The following is a 20,519-nucleotide window of genomic DNA, read 5'->3' as shown; positions in this document are numbered from 1 at the left end:
GCGCTCAGTAAATACTATTGAGTGAATGAATGATTGGCTAGGAGGGGGAGCCGGTGGGGGGAAAGGCGGGGGAAGGAGGAGTGCCCGCGGCAACCGGCTCCCTCTGATCCCATTGGTCAGCAAGGGCGAGGAAGGCGGGGTCCTTAGGCGAGGCTCGGCGGCGCTGCCGCCCTTTCGATTGGCTGGGCGGGGGAAGCGGAGCTTGATGATTGGCTAGAAAGGGAGCGCCCGGGGGGGTGGAGCCTCGCGCCGCACCCAGTTCCCTTAGCGAGCCACAAAGTGGGTGCCAGCGTTTTGATTGGCTGGGCGTGGGGAGGAGGCGCCCGCTGATTGGCTAGAAGGGGGAGCAGGCGGTGGGAGGAGAAGGAGGAGTCCCCATAGCACCGGCTCCCTCCGACCCCATTGGCCGGCAAGGCGGTGCCTCGGCGAGTCGGAGGGCGGGGCCCGGCTGGGCTTCGGGCCTTCCGATTGGGCGGGTGGGGGGGAGGAGGCGCCTACTGATTGGCTAGAAGAGGGGGCCCCGCGCCGCATCTACTTCCCTAAGCGAGGCTTAAAGGGGGTGCCAGCCTTTTGATTGGCTGGGCGGAGGGAAGCGGAGCTTGATGATTGGTTAAAGGGGGGGGAAGGAGCCTAGCGCCGCATCCAGTTCCCTAAGCGAGCCTCAAAGGGGGGGCCAGCCTTCTGATTGGCCGGGCGGAAGGAAGCGGAGCTTGATGATTGGCTAGAAGGGGGGGAGGGGGGAAGCCCCGAACCGCATCCAGTTCCCTCAGCGAGCCTCAAAGTGGGTGCCGGCGTTTCGATTGGCCGGGCGGAAGGAAGCGGAGCTTGATGATTGGCTAGAAAGGGGGGGAGGAGCCGCGAGCCGCATCCAGTTCCCTAAGCGAGCCTCAGAGGGGGTGCCGGCGTTCCGATTGGCCGGGCGGGGGGAGGAGGCGCCCGCCGATTGGCTAGAAGGGGCAGCCGGCGGCGGGAAGGGAAGGAGGAGCCCCCCTAGCCGGCGGGGCTTCGGGCCTTCCGATTGGCCGGGCGGGGGGAGGAGGCGCCCGCCGATTGGCCGGCGCGGGAGGGGGCGGCGGGCGGAGGCCGCCGATTGGCGGAGAGCGGCGCGGGGGCGGGGCCGGGGGCGACCAGGAGGCCGCAGCCTCTTCTTGCAGGCCCGAGGCCGGAGGCCATGGCGGGCCGGGCCGCCCGCCGCCTGCTCGTGGGGGCTTCCTTCCCCCGGCCCGTCTCCGCCTCCGCCTCCGCTCCCCCTTCGCCTTCGCCTCGCTTCCCCGCCGGGACCCTCAGGTCAGTCCTTCCTGCGCCCCCTTCCTCCCCTCCCCGCTCTGTGCTCAACCCTGTGCTGAGCGCTGGGGGAGACCCGGGGTCAGCGGGCCGCCCCCCGTGGGGCTCCCGGGCCCCACCCCCCTTGGACAGATGGAGATCGCTGAGGCCCAGAGAGGGGCAGTGACCGGCTCGAGGTCACCCCCAGCTGACGAGGGGGCCGAGGCGGGATTCGAACCCACGCCCGGGGACTGACTGCCAGGCCTCGGGGTGGATGGGGAGGCGGGGCCCGGGGCAGCCCTCCCCCTCCCCTCCCCCCCCCCCAGACTGGAAGCGCCTCCTCTAGATCGGAAGCTCGAGCGCTTAGCACAGTGCGGCGCACGCAGTGAGCGCTCAATAAGTATTGCTGTCGTCCTCTCCCAAGCGCTTAGCACAGTGCTGTGCACGCAGTAGGCGCTCAGTAAATACTGCTGTCCTTTCTCAAGTGCTTAATACAGTGCTGTGCACGCAGTGAGCGCTCGGTAAATACTGCTATCGTCCTGTCCCAAGCGCTTAGCACAGTGCTGTGCACGCAGTAGGCGCTCAATAAGTATTGCTGTCGTCCTCTTCCAAGCGCTTAGTCCAGTGCCCTGCACCCAGTGAGCGCTCAGTAAATATAATTGAATGACTTGTGGGCATCGAGGGTGTGGGTTGACTGTTCTAGTCTCCTCTCCCAAGCGCTTAGTCCAGTGCTCTGCGCACAGTAAGCGCTCAATAAACACGATTAAATAATAACGCTGGTATCTGTTAAGCGCTTACTCTGTGCCGAGCACCGTTCTAAGCGCCGGGGGCGAATCCGGGGTCATCAGGGGGTCCCACCTGAGGCTCCCGATCTTCATCCCCCATTTTCCAGATGAGGTCACCGAGGCCCAGAGAGGTGAAGCGACCCGCCCACGGTCCCCCAGCTGACAAGTGGCGGGGGGGGGGGGGGGCGGGATTCGAACCCACGACCTCCGACTCCCAAGCCCGGCCTCTTTCCACCGAGCCGCGCCGCGCTTCGGATTGAATGAGTTGTGGGCGTGGGTTTCTTCTAATCTCCTCTCCCAAGCGCTTAGTACAGTGCTCTGCGCGCGGTCAGCGCTCAGTAAATACGAGCGAGTGGACTGTGGGCGTCGAGGGCGGGTGTCGACCGTTCTAGTCTCCTCTCCCAAGCGCCTACCCCAGTGGTCTGCGCACAGTGAGCGCTCAATAAATACCCACCGTCTGACTAATGGAGACAGGAAATGCCGGTGCCAGTGTTGTCTGCCCCGCCCCAAAGCCGTCACAGCTGGTTTTTGGGTCGGCTCTGATGGCGTCTACCGTGTGCCAGGCACCGGAGTAACCGCCGGAATGGTTACCGGAGAAGCGGCGCGGCTCGGCGGCAAGAGGCCGGGCTCGGGAGTCAGGGGTCACGGGTTCGAATGCCGAATCCGCCGCTTATCGGCTGGGGGACTGTGGGCGAGTCGCTTCTCTGGGCCTCGGTGACCTCATCTGGAAAATGGGGATGAAAACCGTGAGCCCCGCGGGGGACGGCCTGATCACCTTGTCTCCTCCCGGCGCTTAGAACAGTGCTTGGCGCATAGTAAGCGCTTAACTGATGCCACCGTTATTATTATTTTTACCTAGGAGTAGTGTTTTTACCGTCCGCGTCTCGCGCGGGGCCGTCGGTCTTATTGTCGCGTAAAATCCGTCCGTGCCGTTTCTGGATCAAGGATATTGATCGAGAAGCGGCACGAGGTGGTGGGTGGGGCCCGGGCTTGGGAGTCAGAGGTCACGGGTCCGAGTCCCGGCTCCGCCTCTTGTCTGCCGGGTGACCTTGGACCGGTCATTTCACCTCTCCGGACCTCGGTGACCCCATCTGGCGAAGGCGGAGACGGGGAGCCCCACCCGGGACCGGGTCCGACCCCGCTTCTTTGGATCCACCCCGGCGCTTAGTACAGTGCCGGGCCCGTAGGGGCAGCGTGACTCAGTGGCAAGAGCCCGGGCTCGGGAGTCGGAGGCCCTGGGTTCGACTCCCGGCTCCGCCGCTCGTCGGCTGGGTGACTTTGGGCGAGTCGCTTCGCCTCTCTGGGCCTCGGTGACCTCCTCTGGAAAACGGGGATGAAGCCTGGGAGCCCCACGGGGGCCGACCCGATGACCCTGGATCTCCCCCAGTGCTTCAGAGGTCATGGGTTCGAGTCCCACCTCCGCCGCTCGTCAGCTGGGGGACCGTGGGCGAGTCGCTTCGCTTCTCTGTACCTCGGTGACCTCATGTGGAAAATGGGGATGAAGCCCGGGAAGCCTCCCGTGGGACGACCCGATGACCCCGGATCTCCCCCGGCGCTTAGAAGGGTGCTCCGCACAGAGTAAGCGCTTAAATGCCAACATTATTATTATGAAAACGGCGCCCGGCACCTAGTAAGCGCTTAACAGATACCAACGCTATTATAACTTAAGCGCTTAAGTACCGTCATTGTGAGTATTCATTCGTTCAGTAGCATTTATTGAGCGCTTACTAGGTGCAGAGCGCTGTACTAAGCGCTTGGAATGGACAGTTGGGCAACAGAGAGAGACGATCCCTACCCGACAGCGGGCTCCCAGTCCAAAGCGCAGGCATTGCCTCTAGGCACTAGGTGCAGAGCACTGTACTAAGCGCTTGTACTAAGCCGTTGGGCAACGGCTCTATCATGCGACACCGTCACGGGGACGGGAGACGAACTGTGAAATTTTATAAGCCGCGTCCTTCGGCGCGGTATAAAGTTCATTGGTTCGACTGCATTTATCGAGCGCTTACCGATGGTGGTAATGTCGGTATCGGTTAAGCGCTCACTACGTGCAGAGCACCGTTCTAAGCGCCGGGGGAGATCCGGGGTCCTCGGGTCGTCCCGCGGGAGGCTCCCGGTCTTCAGCCCCATTTTCCAGATGAGGGAACCGAGGCCCAGTGAAGCGTCTCGCCCCCGGTCACCCAGCTGACGAGTGGCGGAGCCGGGATTCGAACCCGCGACCTCCGACTCCCAAGCCCGGCCTCTGGCCGCTGAGCCCCGCCGCTTCTAGGGTAGGGAGGGTTGAACGGTGCGTTCATCGCGGGGTCGGTCCGTCGCTCATCGTCGAAAGGGACGTTTTAAGGCCGGGGTGAACGGTGCCCAGCGCTTAGAACAATGTTTTGCGTGGAGTAAGCGCTTAAATGCCATCATTATTATAATTATTATTATAATTGGGGGGGGGTCTCTGAATAATGTTGGTATTCGTTAAGCGCTTCCTAGGTGCCGAGCACCGTTCTAAGCGCCGGGGTAGACACGGGAGAATCGGGTCGTCCCCCGTGGGGCTCCCGGTCTTCATCCCCATTTTCCAGAGGAGGGAACCGAGGCCCGGAGAAGCGAAGCGACTCGCCCACGGTCACCCAGCCGACGAGTGGCGGAGCCGGGATTCGAACTCACGAGCCCTGACTCCGAAGCCCGTGCTCTTTCCACTGAGCCGCGCTGCTTCTCTGCCCTATTTGAGGAGGAAGGAGGAGCCCGATTAGACCGCGAGCCCGTCGTCGGGCGGGGACGGTCTCTCTCCGTTGCCCGACTGTCCGTCCCCAACGCTCAGTCCAGCGCTCCGCACGGGGGAAGCGCTCAATAAATGCCGTCGAATGAACGAGTGAGCGTAGGAGGGAAAATGGAGAGCGGTCCAAAGAAGCCGGCGGGCGACGGCTCTGTTACGGGCTACCGTCCCGGGGACGGGAGAGGAACTGTGACGTCTCATAAGCCGCGTCCTGCGGCGCAGTATAAGGTTCCTTCGTTCACTCGGTCGTATCTGCGGAGCGCTCAGTGCGTACTGAGTACGCCGTACTGAGCGCCTGGAAGGCCCGAGGGAGCGAGGGACGGAGGCAGCGCCCGCCCACCGGCGGGCTCGCGGTCCGATGGTGATAATGTTGGTATTTGTTAAGCGCTTACTACGTGCAGGGCCCCGGCTCGTCGGGTGGTCCCACGTGAGGCTCCCGGTCTTCATCCCCATTTTACAGATGAGGGAACTGAGGCCCGGAGAAGGGAAGTGACCCGCCCACGGTCACCCAGCTGACAAGGGGCGGAGCCGGGATTCGAACCCATGATCTCTGACTCCCAAGCCCGGGCTCTTTCCACCGAGCCACTGCTGCTTCCCCTGAGCACTGAGCCACTGCTGCTTAGGTTGTGGGTTCTAATCCCGCCTCCGCCCTTCGCCTGCCGTGCGACCTTGGGCAAATCACTCAACCTCTCTGTGCCTCAGCGGCCCCCTCCGTAAAATGGGGATTAAAGCCGGTGAGCCCCACGTGGGACGACCCGATGACCTTGTGTCCTCCCAGCGCTCAGAACAGTGCGGGGCACGTAGTAAGCGCTTAGCAAATACCGACATCATCATTATTATTATTGTGAATAAACCAGTCTCGGGCAGAGAACCTTTCTACCCAGTTTGTCCTGTTGGACTTTCCTAAGCATTTAGTCCAGCACTGTGCCCTCCATGAATCCCACTGATCGAAAAATTGAGAAGCAAATTGATTGAGAAAAATGGATTGAGAAGCAGCGCGGCTCAGCGGAAAGAGCCCGGGCTTGGGAGTCGGAGGTCATGGGTTCGAATCCCGGCTCTGCCACCCGTCCGCCGTGGGACCGCGGGCGAGTCGCTTCGCTTCTCTGGGCCTCGGTGACCTCATCTGGAAAACGGGGATGAACCGTGGGCCCCCCCCCCCCCGGGGGACCACCCGATGACCCTGGATCTCCCCCAGCGCTTAGAACGGTGCTCCGCACGTAGTAAGCGCTTAATGAATCCCAATATTATCATTATCATTACGCACTGAGCCCCGCCGCCTCCCCCGTTGGGTCTTCACTCCGAGTAAAGACTTGAGTCGGTTCAAAGTCTTTGTCGCAAAGACTTTCCCGGTGAAGGAAGGGACAACTCTTGGGGAAAGGTGATCGAGGGCCTGAAAGCTCAATCCATTTTGGTGGTTTGGACCACCCCTTGTAATAATAATAATAATAATAATAATAATAACGTCGGTATCTGTTAGGCGCCTCCTAGGTGCAGAGCACCGTTGTAAGCGCTGGGGGAGATACAGGGGAATGAGGTCGTCCCCCGTGAGGCTCCCGGTCTTCATCCCCATTTTCCAGATGAGGGAACTGAGGCCCGGAGAAGTGAAGTGACTCGCCCGCAGTCACACAGCTGACAGGTGGCGGGGCCGGGATCCGAACCCGTGACCTCTGGCTCCCAAGTCCGGGCTCTTGCCACTGAGCCCCGCTGCTTCTCTAAAATGGGCATGAGATTGAGCTCTCAAGTTAGCACGGGGCCCTGCGCGCAGTGAGCGCTCAAGGCATACGACCGACTGATTTAAATGCCCCCCGTTAGTGGAAATTTGGAGTCTCGGCGGGGCTCGGCGGAAAGAGGCCGGGCTGGGGAGGCGCAGGTCGTGGGTTCGAATCCCGGCTCCGCCGCCTGTCAGCCGTGGGACTTTGGGCGAGTCACGTCACTTCTCTGGGCCTCAGTGACCGCATCTGGAAAACGGGGGTGAAGACTGGAAGCCCCCCCCGTGGGACGACCTGCTGACCCCCAGCGCTTAGAGCAGTGCTTGGCACATAGTAAGCGCTTAACAAATAGCAATATTATCATCGTCGGCAGCGGTGAGCCTGTCCCGCGTCCTGGACGCGTCGTGTCCCGGAAGGTTGTGAACTTTGTGTGGGCAGGGAGAGTCTCTACCAGCTCTGTTCATTCGCTCAGTCGTATTTATTACGCGCCGACCGTGCGCAAAGCCCTGTGTTCTGCTTCAGAGAAGCAGCGTCGCCCAGCGGGTAGAGCCCAGGCCTGGGAGTCAGAAGGACCTGGGTTCTAATCCCCCACTCCTCCCCGTGTCCGCTGCGCGACCTCGGGCGAGTCACTTCTCTGGGCCTCAGTTCCCTCATCTGCAAAATGGGGATGGAGACGGCGAGCCCCACGGGGGACGGCGTCCGACCCGACCTGCCCGTCTCCACCCCGGCGCTTAGTACGGTGCCCGGCACGCGGAGAGCGCTTAACAAATACTTCCATTGTTATCCTGTCGTCGATGTTCTTCTGTCCGTGCCTCCCCGGGGATGAAGACCGCGAGCCCCACGTGGGACAACCTGATGACCGGCGCTCAGAACGGCGCGCGGCACATAATAAGCGCTTGACAGACACCGTCGTCGTCGTCATCACGATCGTCATCCTCCCAAGCGTTCAGTCCGGTGCCCAGTAACCACTGCTCAGTAAATAGGATGGAGTCGGCGAGGTCGTAGCCGGCGAGACGAGAGGCGTCGGTCGCGGAGACCGGTCGGGTGACTTGGATCCCCGCCCCTGGGAGGCGTCTATAAGGTAGACACGCTGTGCTCCGGCCTCAGAGAACGCGGTGGAAGGTGAAAGGGCCTGCCGAGGTTCGAAGGCCCCGACCTGGAAGAAGCCGGGGAGGTTCAAGCCCGCGAGCGCTGTACTGAGGACCCCCTGCGGAAGTTCTCTCTCTCCCCCCTCGTCCTCTGGTCAGACGTTTCCCCCGGCGTGGCGGGAGAGAAAGTGGGCGATGTGTGTTTTTTGTTTCTTTCAACGATATCTGTGGAGCGCTTATTATGTGCCATTCGGTCGTATTTATTGAGCGCCCGTGGCGAGCACAACGCTGTACCGCCCTAAGCGCTGAGGTGGATCCCAGCCGATCGGGTCGGACACGTCCCCGTTTGACAGATGAGGAGACTGAGGTACCGATTAGCGGAGGGTTTCTTTTGACGGTATCTTTTGTCTTTTTAGTGCTTACTACGTGCCAGGCACCGTACCGAGCGCCGGGGGAGGGCCAGGCCGATCGGGTCGGACACGGACCCTGTCGGAGACGGGCATCTCGGCCTCGGTCCCCGTTTGACAGATGAGATCGAGGCACTGATAATCGGATGGGGGTGTTTTTAATGGGTTTTTTTGTGTGTGCTTACCACGTGCCAGGCACCGTACCCAACGCCAGCGTAGCTCCAAGCCGATCGGGATGGACGCGGTCCCTGCCCCACGCGGGGCTCCCGGCCCTCGTCCCCGTTCGTCGGGTGAGGGACCCGAAGCCTAGAGGGGCCACCGGGCCCCAGACGGGCGGCGGAGCCGGGATTCGAACCCAGGTCCTCCTGCCTCCCGGGCTCTACCCCCCGGGGCAGCGCCGCTCGTCCACGCCGCCCGAGGCGGTCTCTCTTCCGCTCCGGCGGGAGGGGATGGTGGTGGACGGGGGTCGCCCGGGGACAGGCGTTCGGCAGATGCCATCCCCCCCAAAAAAGAGAGCAGGGGCGGGGCCGGCGCCGGGCCAGAGCCCCGCGCCGCCTCCCCCGTGTTTCCCGTCACCGTCCGCCATCTGTCCGCGTTTTTGAAATGGAGAGGGCCTGGCGGCCACAGTCCCGCTCGGCGGAGGGGCCGGGAACGTCGTCCCTTGGCCCGAGGTCACCCGCGGGCCCGTGCGAGGGGCGGGGGGGGGGGGTCACCCGCGGGCCCGGACGGGGGGCGGGCCGGCTCAGAGCCCCCCACCCTCGGGACCGTCGGGGATTTTGCCTCATTCATTCATTCACTCGGTCGCATTTATTGAGCGCCTACTGTGAGCAGAGCACTGTCCTCGGCGCTCGGAGAGTCCGCTTGGGCGACGGAGCGAGGCCGTCCCTGCCCGACGACGGGCTCCCGGTCTAGAAGGGGGGAGGCCGACAACGGAACGAGTGGACGGGCGTCGATGGGAGGTCACGGGTTCTAATGCCGCCTCTGCCACTTGCCTGCCGGGTGACCTTGGGCCAGTCGCTTCGCTTCTGCGCCTCGGTCTCCTCATCTGTCAAATGGGGACGAAGCCCGGGAGCCCCACGGGGGACGACCCGATGACCCTGCGTCTCCCCCGGCGCTTAGAACGGGGCTCGGCCCGTGGTGAGCGCTTAACAGATACCGTCATCGTTCCCCGGGCCTCGGTTCCCTCCTCTGTCAAATGGGGATGAAGCCCCGGGAGCCCCACGGGGGACAACCGGATGACTTTGCATCTACCCCGGCGCTTAGCGCGGTGCCCGGCACGGAGTAAGCGCTCAGCAAATGCTATTATCGTTGTTATTATGCAAATGGAGAAATGGAATTATGGATTTTGATGTCCACCACGTGCCCTTTCGGCCTCCGGCTCCTCCGGGGGAGAGACGTTCTGCGTCTTCTCGCCGGCTAGACGTTCTCGTGACCGGAGGCCGTTTATTTTTAGCGTCCCCGGCCCCGGGGGCGGAGAGGGGGGCGGTGGGGGCGGGCGATGAGACGTCAGCTCTAGACGGTGACTTTTCTGGGCGCCCTGGGGCCTGCGCTTCGGCATCCCAAGCGCTCGGCACGGTGCTCTGCCCAGAGCCGGCGCTCGATCGGGACGATTGAATGAACGAAGGCCGGAATCGGTCAAGTCGCTCGTCTTCCTCGAGCCCCCGGTGCGCGCGGAGCGGAAAAAGCCCGGGCCTTGGGAGACGGGGGGGACCTGGGTTCCGATCCCGGCTCCGCCGCTTGTCCGCTGGGCGAACTTGGGCGAGCGGCTTCGCTTCTCCGGGCCTCGGTTTCCCCCGTCTGGAAAACGGGGAGGGAGACGGTGACCCCCACGTGGGACGTCCTGATGACCTTGTGTCTACCTCGTATCTGTGAGAAGCAGCGGGGCTCAGTGGCAAGGGGCCTGGCCGGGGGAGTCCGGGGTCGTGGGTTCTAATCCCGGCTCCGCCGCCTGTCAGCCGGGTGACTTTGGGCGAGTCACTTCCCCGTGCCTCAGTTCCCTCCTCTGGAAAACGGGGATTAAAACCGTGAGCCCCACGTGGGACAACCTGATCGCCTTGTATCCGCCCCCCCCCCCCGGCCCCCCCGGTGCTTAGAACAGTGCTCGGCACATAGTAAGCGCTTAGGAAATGAGAAACGCCATCATTATTATTACCCCAGCACTTCGAACAGTGCTCGGTACATAGTAAGCGCTTTTCATTCAATAGTATTTATTGAGCGCTTACTATGTGCAGAGCACTGTACTAAGCGCTTGGGATGAACAAGTCGGCAACAGATAGAGACGGTCCCTGCCCTTTGACGGGCGCACGGTCTAATCGGGGGAGACGGACAGACGAGAACGATGGCACTAAACAGCGTCAAGGGGAAGCGCTTAACAAATACCGATATTATTGTTCTCTGTGCCTCGGTGACCTCTTCTCGAAAGCGGGGACGAAGACGGGGAGCCCCACGCGGGACGACCCGATGACCCCGTATCCCCCTCAGCGCTTAGAGCGGTGCTTGGCACATAGTCAGCGCTTACCGAGTACCATAATTCCACAGACCGGGAGCTCGCTGGGGGCAGGGATTCTCAATCTCCTTTGCCGCACCATCCTCTCCCGAGCGCTTGGTACGGTGCTCTGCACACAGTAAGCACTTAACAAATACCGCTATTATTCTTCTTCTCTGGGCCTCAGTTCCCTCATCTGGAAAATGGGGATGAAGACCGCGAGCCCCCCCCCGTGGGACAACCCGACGACCTTGCGTCTCCCCCGGCGCTTAGAACGGTGCTTGGCACGTGGTAAGCGCTTAGCGAATACCGACATTATTATTCTTATTCTCCCGGCTCCCTCCCCCCGTCTCGACCTTCAGCTCGTCGTGGGCGAGGAAAGTCTCTGTTAGTCATTCGTTCAGTTCAATAGGACTGTATCTGTTATTCATTCATTCATTCGATTCAATCGCATTTATTAAGTGCTTCCTACGTACCGAGCGCCGTTCTAAGTGCTGGCGGGGAGAGCCGGGATAATAATAATAATAATAATAATGATAATAGTAATGTTGGTATTTGGTAAGCGCTTCCTACGTGCCAAGCACCGTTCTAAGCGCCGGGGGAGACGCACGGTCGTCGGGCTGTCGCACGGGGGGCTCGCGGTCTTCATCCCCGTTCGACAGATGAGGGAACCGAGGCCCGGAGGAGGGAAGCGACCGGCCCGCGGTCACCCAGCGGACAAGCGGCGGAGCCGGGGTCGGAACCCGCGCCCTCCGACTCCCCGGCCCGGCCTCTCGCCGCTGAACCCCGCCGCCGTAGGGATGGGCCCGACATTCCCACATCCGTAGGGACGGGCCCGTCCAGCGTTCGGAAGCGGCGCGGCTCAGTGGCGAGAGGCCGGGCTGGGGAGTCTGGAGGTCACGGGTTCCAATCCCGGCTCGGCCGCTCGTCGGCTGCGTGACCGTGGGCGAGTCGCTTCCCTTCCCCGGGCCTCAGTTCCCTCATCTGGAAAATGGGGATTAACCGCGAGCCTCCCGCGGGGCGACCCGACGACCCCGTATCTCCCCCGGCGCTCGGAACGGTGCCCGGCACGTGGCGAGCGCTTAACGGGTACCGACGGTATTATCAAATCCCGGCTCAGCCGCTCGTCAGCGGGCGAGTCACTTCTCTGGGCCTCAGTTCTCTCATCTGGAAAATGGGGATGAAGGCCGGGAGCCCCACGGGGGACACCCTGATGACCTCGTATCCTCCCCGGCGCTTAGCGTGGTGCTCGGCACATAGTGAGCGCTTAGCAAATGCCATCATTCTTGTTGTTCCCGGTTTTTTCCCTCCGGCGCGACTCGGTCGCGCCAGAGGGGTCCTCTTCCTTCTCCTTTTCCGCCCCCCCTGCAGGCACTGGGCCTCCTGTGGGATTCTGTCGGGAAAGACTCCCCGCCCTCAAGCCCCGGGGCCCGGAGAGATCCCGGCCAGAGCCTTCTTCAACCTGACGGCCCCCTTGGTCAACAAGAGGAAGGAATATTCGGAGCGGAGGATCATCGGGTGGGTATCGCGTCCTCCCCGCCCTCCTCCCCGTCCCCCGCGGCCCGGAAACGGCTCTGTCGAGGGCGGCGCGGGGCGCCCGGTACGGTGCCCGGCCCCCGGTCGGCCGGCGACGGGTCCGGCGGACCGGCCGGTCCCGGAGGAGGGTTATCGGGCCGCCGTCCGGTCCCCGCCGCCCCCTTCCCCCGAGAAGCGGCGGGGCTCGGTGGAAAGAGCCCGGGGGTCAGGAGGTCGCGGGTTCCGATCCCCGCTCCGCCGCTCGCCCGATATTCATTCGGCCGTATTTATCGAGCGCTTACCGTGCGCAGGGCACTGGACTGAGCGCTTGGAACGGACGTCTGTCCGTCTCCCCCGAGCAGACCGTGAGCCCATCAAACGGCAGGGACCGTCTCTGTCCGTCGCCGACTCGTCCATTCCAAGCGCTTAGTCCGGTGCTCTGCACATGGCGAGCGCTCGATAAATACTACTGAATGAACGAATGAAGGAACAGATCGGTGACAGAGAGAGCCGGTCCCTGCCCTTCGACGGGCGCACGGTCTGATCGGGGGAGACGGGCGGACGAGAAACGGTAGCGGTGAACAGAGTCGAGAGCAACGAACCGAATCGGGCACTCGTCTGCCGGGCGACCCCGGGGCGAGTCGCTTCCCTTCCCTGGGCCTCACTTCCCCCACCCGGAAGACGGGGGGGTCTCCGAGCCCCGCTGGGGACGGGGGACGGCGTCCCGTCCCCCTCGCCGGTCTCCGCCCCAGCGCTCAGCACGGCGCCCGGCGGACAGTGGGCGCTTAAATGCGGCGGCGATTCCGGTCCCCGCTTCCACCGAATCCGGGCGCGAGTGACCCGGTCCCGCTCTAGGTATTCCATGCGGGAGATGTACGACGTGGTGGCCGGGATGGAGGACTACAGACACTTCGTTCCCTGGTGCAAAAAATCGGACGTGATCTCGAGGCGGGCCGGCTACTGCAAGACGCGCTTGGAGATCGGCTTCCCTCCGGTGCTGGAGAGGTACACCTCCGTGGTGACCCTCGTCAAGCCGCACATGGTCAAGGTACCGCGATTCCTCCCTCCCTCTCCCCCCAAAGGAGAAGCGGCGCGGCTCCGTGGACAGAGCCCGGGCTTCGGAGTCAGAGGCCGTGGGTTCGACTCCCGGCTCTGCCACGCGTCCGCCGGGTGACCGTGGGCGAGTCACTGCGCTTCTCTGGGCCTCGGTTCCCTCATCTGGAGGACGGGGATTGACCGGGAGCCTCACGGGGGACGACCCGATGACCCCGGATCTCCCCCGGCGCTCAGAACGGTGCCCCGCACCTAGTCGGCGCTTAACCGATACCGACGTCGTTATTATTTTAAAAGTCCGGAGACTTTTAGAGCAGCGGCGGGGCTCGGCGGACAGAGCCCGGCGGTCAGAGGTCTTGGGTTCGAATCCCGGCTCCGCCGCTTGGCAGCTCCGTGACTTTGGGCCGGTCGCTTCGCGTCCCCGGGCCTCGCTTCCCTCCTCTGGAAGATGTCCCCACGGGGGACAACCTGATCACCTTGTGTCGTGCGTCCCCCCCCCCCCCGCAGCGCTTAGAACAGTGCTCGGCGCGTAGTGAGCGCTTAACAGACACCATCGTGATTACCATTATCGGCTGCGTGACTGTGGGCAAGTCACTTCTCTGGGCCTCGGCGACCTCTCCTGTCAAATGGGGATTAATAAGACCGGGAGCCCCACGGGGGACAACCCGATCTGTGTATCTCCCCCGGCGCTTAGAACAGCGCTTGGCACTAGTAAGCGCTTAACAAAACCCATCATTTTTATTATTATTATTATTATTATTATGAAAATGAGTCCAGCGCCTAGCGGTCTTACATAGTAAGCGCTTAACAAAAGCCATTTGAAAAAAATTTACCCTCAAATTCTCAAATGTTTTAAAAAAGAAGATGGGCCCCATTTTCCTAAAATCTTCCGTAAGAAACCGACTTTCCCCAGGCGCTGGCGTCTCGGGCCCCCGCCGCGAACGAGGTCGTCTCACCCGGCGGCACCCGCACCCAGTGTGGGTTCCCCGTCCGGTTTCCGCGGCAGTGGGAGTCGGGTCGCGGGTTCTAATCCCGGCTCGGCCGCTTGTCAGCTGTGTGACCTCGGGCTGGTCACTTCGCTTCTCTGGGCCTCAGTGACCTCATCTGGAAAATGGGGATGAAGACTGTGAACCCTACATGGGGCAACCTGATTACCTCGTATCCGCCCCGGCGCTTCGAACGGTGCTCGGCGCATAGTAAGTGCTTATCAAACACCGACGTTATTATCATTATTATTGTTCTTCTTCTTCTTCTAAGGGCTTGAGAGCGGACAGAGTCGCCGTCTCCTGTCCTCATCTCCTCTTCTCCCCCTCCCTTCTGCGTCCCCCTTGCGTTGCGATTCGCTCCCACCCTCGGCCCCATCATCGTTTCCGCCCCGCGAGGGTGACGCGGGCGGGCGGGCGGGCGGACGTTCCCGACGCCCCCGGGGGAGGACGTGCCGATAACTGGGGCCGCTCGGACGGACGGACGGAAGGACGGACCGACCGACCCCCGGGCCCCGCCGACCTGAGCTCTCCCCGGCCCCCACGGGGAAAATGGGACGTGGCGTGGGCGGCCGGGTGGCCCGGAGGGTGGCTCTCCCTCCCGAGAGGCGAGTGGCCGCGGCCCCTCCCTCCATTCCCTCCCCGGCTCACGGAGGCGGAACCGTCCCCCGCCGTTCGATGACGACGGCGTCCGTCGAGCGCCCGCTCTGTGCCGGGCCCCGTACTGGACCCCGGGGCGGACCCGAGCGAACGGGGCTGGACACCGTCCCCGTTCCCGGCGGGGCTCACGGTCTCCATCCCCATTTTCCAGATGAGGGAACCGGGGCCCAGAGAGGCGTCCCGCCCGGGGCGAGCGGCGGAGCCGGGATTAGAACCCGGGCCCTCCCGACCCCCGGGCTCTTCCGACCGGGCCGCGGCCGGGCTCGATCGCGACGGCTCTCTCCCCGCCCTCTCGGCCGCGTGGAAGCGGACCCGATCCCGGTCCTCTCCCGGAACGGCGGGCGAGCCCCGGCCTCCCGGCCCCGTCCGCCTCCGTCATCCGGGGTCGGAACCCGCTCCCTCCCGTCCCCTCGGGTTTTAGTCCGGCGGCCGGCGGCGGCGGCGGGGAGATTCAGACGAGCGCCGCCGGCCCGACGGAGGAGACCGGAGGGGTCCGGGCCCGGCCGGAGCGGACGGAGTCGTCCGTCCGTCCGCCGGCCCGGCCCGGCGCCCCGCCGATCTCTGACCGTCTCAGCGCGAGTCAGAGGTGAGACTCGGGAGGAGGGGGCTCGAGCCTCTCTGGCCTCCGCGGTCCCTCCTTGCCTCCCCTCGCCCCGGTGCCCGGCGTGAGGTTGGCGTGGGGCTTGGCGCGCGGTAAGCGCTTCACAGATACCCTCGTTAGCATTACCGGCTCGATCCCGCCGGGAGCCGAAACCTCCGGAGGCGCGGGTCCCGTCCGCGCCCGCCCGGCCTCAGTTGGCCCACACCCGATGCCCGCCTTCCGGGGGGGGGGGGGGCCGGGGCAATCGGGGACCCGCCTCGGGGAGACCCAGGTGGAATCCGGCACGGACGAGGACCCCCGCTTCCCAAAACAAACACGCGGACCGGTCGCGGACCTCTGGGCCGTAAACTCGCCGTGGACGGGGAATGGCTCCGTCATTCGTCCGTTCGTTAGTGTTCATCGAGCGCTTACGTGCGGAGCGCTGGACTAAGCGCTTGTTATGTGTTAATAGTAATCATCGTCATGGTATCCGTTGAGCGCCTGCCATGTGCCGGACACCGTACTAAGCGCCGGAGCGGATGGAAGCAGATCGGGTTGGGGACAGTCCCCGTTGCGCGTGGGGCGGCCCGTCTTGGTCCCCATTTGACGGATGAGATCGAGGCACCGAGCGACGGAGGGGTTTTCTAACGGTTTCTTTCAAGCGCTTACTGTGTGCCGGGCACCGTGCTAAGCGCCGGAGTGGATGCGAGCAAAATGGGTCGGACGCGGTCCTCGTCCTACGGGCGGCTCTCAGTCCCCGTCCCCGTTTGACAGATGAGATTGAGGCGCTCATCGATAGAGGGGGTTTCAGCGGATGGGTTTTTTATGTTTTTTTAAGCACTTGCTACGCGCCGGGCACCGTACTAGGCGCCGGAGTGGATACAAGCAAGTGGGATTGGACGCGGGCCCTGTTCCGCACGGGGCTCTCCTCGGTCTTCATCCCCATTCGACGGATGAGATCGAGGCGCTCGTCAACGGATGGGCTTTTTCGTGTCATTTTTGAAGCGCTTACTATGGGCCGGGCACCGTACTAAGCGCCGGAGTGGGTACAGGCAAATCGGGTCGGACACGGTCCCCGTCCCACGTAGGGCTCACGGTCTCAATCCCGATTTTCCAGACGAGGGGACGGAGGCACAGAGGTGAAGTGACCTCTTTTTGTCGTTGTCGGTATCCGTTAAGCGCTTACTACGTACAGAGCACCGTTCTAAGTGCTGGGGGGATACGAGGTGATCGGGTTGTCCCTCGTGGGGCTCACCGTCTTCATCCCCGTTTTCCAGATGAGATCACTGAGGCCCGGAGAAGTGAAATGACTCGCCCACGGTCCCACAGCTGACAAGCGGCGGAGCCGGGATTAGAACCCGCGACCTCTGACTCCCGAGCCCGGCCTCTTTCCGCCGAGCCCCGCCGCTTGAACCCGTGACCTTCCGACGCCCGGGCCCGGGCTCCAGCCGCTCCGCCGTGCTGCCTCTCGAGCTCTCGCTAGGTGCCGGGCACCGTACCGGGCGCCGGCGTGCTCCCAGGCGCTCAGTAAATACGACCGTCCGAGCGAGCGCCGCCCCCAGCCCCGCCCCCGCGGGAGGTGGGCTGGACGCCGGCGAGACGACCCCCCCCCCCTTCCTTTTCTTTAACGCGAGGAGCCGTCGCGGCCGGCGGGCCGCGATCAGGGCGGGCCGCCAGTCCGACCGGCGACGAGGGCGCCGGCGGCGTGGCGGGGGCCCGGGCTTGGCGGTCACAAGTCACGGGTTCCAATCCCGCGTCCGCCGGGTGAGCCGGGGCGAGGCGCCGCGCTCCTCTGGGCCTCAGTCCCCTCATCTGGAAAACGGGGACGGAGACCGTCGGCCCCGAGCGGGGCCGCCCGGTCATCCCGTATCTACCCCCGGGGCGTAGAAGGGCGCTCGGCACCCAGCGGGCGCTTAACGCCGGCAGCAAGAGGCCCCTCGGCTCGGGCGGGCGGCGGTCCGGTCATCCGTTCGTTCAGTAGTATCCGCTGAGCGCTTAGTAGGCGCGGGGCGCCGGGCTGAGCGCTCGGAACGGACGGACCGGCTACGGGGTCCCGGGGCGGGGGGGGGGGGGGGGCGCGCGAGCGGCGGCGGCCGCGTTCGATCCCGGCTCTTCCCTCCGCGTCCGCCGCGGCGCCGCAGGCGTCCTGCACCGACGGGAAGCTCTTCAACCACCTGGAGACCATCTGGCGTTTCGGCCCCGGCCTGCCCGGCTACCCCAGGACCTGCACCCTAGATTTCTCGGTAAGGACGCGGGCTACGTGGCGAGCGCCCGACGGACACCGGGCCGCAAGTAACCATCGCGACGATAGCGAGGCCGCCGTCCCCGCCTTCTCCGTCGCCCGTCCCCCCCCCCGCCCCCCCGCCCCCCAAGCGCCGACGGCAACCGGGATCATTTCGGATGGGTTGCGCGCTCGCCGCGCGCCGGGCGCCGAACCGCGCGCCGGGCCCCGTCCGAGCGGACCGGGGGTTGGCCACGGTCCCCGTCCCGCGCGGCGCTCGCGGTCTCGGCCCCCCGTCTTCCAGATGGGGGAACCGGGGCCCGGCGAGGCGACCGGCCCGAGGGCGGGGCGGGGATGCGAACCCGTGACCCGCCGCCTCCCGGGCCCGGGCTCTACCCCCCGGGCCCCGCCGCCTCCCTTGCCCTCTCGGGATCATCTAGAGAGGCGGCGCGGCCCGACGGAGAGACCCGGAAGCCAGGGGTCGCGGGTTCGCTTCCCTCGGCCCGGGCCTCGGTTCCCTCGTCTGGAAGACGGGGATCGAGGCGGCGAGCCCCACGGGGGACCGGGTCCGACCCCATCACCTCGTAATCGCCCCGGCGCCGAACGCGGTGCGTAGCGCGTACGGCGAGCGCCCGACGGACTCCGCCGTTACGGCCGTCTGCCGGCCGTCCCCCGCTCCCCCCCGGCTAGACCGTGAGCCCCTTGAGGGAAGGGCTCGCGGTCAGTGGTTTTTACCGAGCGCCTACCGTGCGCAGAGCGCCGCACCGAGCGCCCGGGAGAGTCCCGTCCGACAGCCGGCGGACACGTTCCCCGCCCGCGACGAGCTGCCGGTCCGGAGGGGCGGCGTCAGGCGCCGCGCTGAGCGCCGCGGTAGATGATGGGGGTCCCCCGTGGGGCTCCCGGACTCGGCAGGAGGGCCGACGGGGGCCGCACCCCCATTTCGCGGGTGCGGGAACGGAGGCCCCGGGGAGCCGGGCGCCTTGCCCGAGGTCCCCCGGCAAAGTGGCGGAGCCGGGATTGGGACCCGGGACCTTCCGCTCCCGGGCCCCTCCCCGCCAGGCCGCTCTCCCGAGAGCTCGCTGCAGTGCTCCGGCCGGAGAGAGCGCCCCGTGAATTCCCACCGGGGACGGGACGCCCCCGGACCCGGCTGCCAAGGCCCAGGCCCCGTCGGGGCGGGTCTGATGATGAGAATGATGATCGGTAAGCGCTTACTACGTGCCCAGCACTGTACTGAGCGCTGGGGGGGGGGGAAACAAGGTCATCGGGTCGTCCCGCGGGGGGCTCCCGGTCTTCATCCGAAGCGGCGTGGCTCAGCGGAGAAAGCCCGGGCCTGGGAGTCAGAGGTCATGAGTTCGAGTCCCAGCTCTGCCACTCGTCAGCTGTGGGACCGGGGGCAGGTCGCTTCACTTCTCTGGGCCTCGGTGACCTCATCTGTAAAATGGGGATTAACTGTCTCACGCGGGACGACCCGATGACCCCGTATCTCCCCAGCGCTCAGAACGGTGCCCCCTGCACATAGTAAGCGCTTAACAGATACCAACATTTTTATTATTATTCATCCCCATGTGACACATGAGGGAACCGAGGCCCGGAGAAGCGAAGCGACTCGCCCGAAGTCGCCCACCTGATAAGCGGCGGAGCCGGGATTCGAACCCACGACCTCTGACTCCAGCAGCGGCTAGAGCCCGGGTCCGGCAGTCAGAGGTCGTGGGCTCGAATCCCGGCTCCGCCCCTTGGCCGCCGGGTGACCTCGGGCAAGTCGCGGCGCTTCTCCGGGCCTCGGTTCCCTCATCTGGAAAACGGGGATGGAGGCCGCGAGCCCCACGAGGGCCAGGGATCGGGTCCGAGCCGATCAGCTTGCGTCCGTCTCGGCGCTTAGCGCGGCGCCTGGCGCGGGGTAAGCGCTTACCAGATACCATCGTTTAATATTTCTCTGCGGACCCGGGTGGTCTTCCAGGTTTCCAGAGCGGTGACCTCTTCAAAGGTGAACGGGAACCGACTCGAGGTTCATCCCCCTCATTCGTTCATTCAGTAGTATTTATTGAGCGCTTACTGTGCGCAGAGCACTGGACTAAGCGCTCCTCCTCCTCTTGCCCGCCTCTCCCAGCCACCGCCAACCCACTCGGTCAGGGAACGGGCCCCCGGAGCCAATCAAGGGGATTCGTCGTTCAGTCGATCACTCGATCGGTCGTATTTATTGGGCGCCTACCCCGCGCGGAGCACCGTGTCGAGCGCTCGGGAGAGGCCGGCTGGGAGCCGGATGGGGTCCAACCCGGTCACCCCGGCGTTGGACACGTAGTGGGGACTTAACGGATACCCTCGAAAAATAAGAACGGTCGCGGCGGTAGCTCAGGATCCCGAGGACCCCCTCGCCCAAATCCTGTGACAACTCACCCGGAGCCCGCCGTGTGCGGGGCCCCGTCCCGAGCGCCCGGGCGAGTCCGGCCCGCCGGCGGCCGCGTGACGTGTCTCCCCTCGCCCCCGACAGATATCCTTCGAGTTCCGTTCCCTCCTGCACTCTCAGCTGGCCACGCTGTTCTTCGACGAAGTGGTGAAGCAGATGGTGGCCGCCTTCGAGAGGCGGGCCTCCAAGCTCTACGGCCCGGAGACCGCCATACCGCGGGAACTCATGCTGCACGAGGTCCACCAGACCTAGGGCGGAGCCGCTGGCCGCCAAGGGGGCCGCCCGCCGGGGCCGCCCCGGGGCCGGGGGGCGGCGGGGCCCGCGGCTCCCGGGACGCGCGGACCCCGGGGGCCGGCGGAAATATCCCGCCGGGGCCGGGGCCGGCGGCCTCACGCCCGCCCGTGATAGAGTAACCACCCCCGTTACCGGTTTTAAATTATTCCGGCCCCCGTCGTACGTAACCTATCGCCGCGAGGTCCACCCGGAGGCGGCGGCCGGCCGGGGGGGGGGGTCTCCGGCCGAATAGAATCTCTCGGCTCCATTAAACGCTGTTCACCGAGGGCTCCCCGGCACCTTTCTTTCTCTCCCCTCTCTCTTCCCACGTATGT

At 64.7% G+C, this 20,519-nt stretch overlaps 1 protein-coding gene across 2 annotated transcripts; it reads left to right on the top strand.

Annotated features, from left to right (window-relative positions):
- Positions 1 to 1,137: 1,137 nt before the first annotated feature.
- COQ10B (coenzyme Q10B) lies at positions 1,138 to 20,229 on the top strand. Of its 2 annotated transcripts, none has more exons than XM_029068608.2 (5): positions 1,138 to 1,287; positions 11,867 to 12,013; positions 12,866 to 13,058; positions 17,428 to 17,529; positions 19,996 to 20,229. In XM_029068608.2, exons 1-5 carry the CDS (start codon positions 1,172 to 1,174, stop codon positions 20,161 to 20,163), a joined length of 726 nt encoding a protein of 241 aa, XP_028924441.1. In that variant the 5' UTR covers positions 1,138 to 1,171; the 3' UTR covers positions 20,164 to 20,229. The 2 variants fall into 2 exon arrangements, with proteins under 2 accessions (XP_028924441.1, XP_028924443.1); XM_029068610.1 differs by lacking the exon at positions 1,138 to 1,287 and adding an exon at positions 7,602 to 7,800.
- Positions 20,230 to 20,519: the final 290 nt, after the last annotated feature.

The sequence above is a fragment of the Ornithorhynchus anatinus genome, chromosome 7 (genome assembly GCF_004115215.2).
Source record: "Ornithorhynchus anatinus isolate Pmale09 chromosome 7, mOrnAna1.pri.v4, whole genome shotgun sequence".
NCBI classification, from domain to species: domain Eukaryota; kingdom Metazoa; phylum Chordata; class Mammalia; order Monotremata; family Ornithorhynchidae; genus Ornithorhynchus; species Ornithorhynchus anatinus.
The sequence above is the reverse complement of the archived record's forward strand: the minus strand, read 5'-3'. Positions and strand labels throughout refer to the sequence as shown.

What these genes read in the sequence shown, in the direction of transcription:
- COQ10B (XM_029068608.2), top strand. Translation starts at nt 1,172, where the DNA reads ATGGCGGGCCGGGCCGCCCGCCGCCTGCTCGTGGGGGCTTCCTTCCCC. An exon ending in TCAAGCCGCACATGGTCAAG is followed by an intron (nt 13,059 to 17,427) that starts GTACCGCGATTC and finishes GCGGCGCCGCAG; the next exon opens with GCGTCCTGCACCGACGGGAA. An exon ending in CCTGCACCCTAGATTTCTCG is followed by an intron (nt 17,530 to 19,995) that starts GTAAGGACGCGG and finishes CGCCCCCGACAG; the next exon opens with ATATCCTTCGAGTTCCGTTC.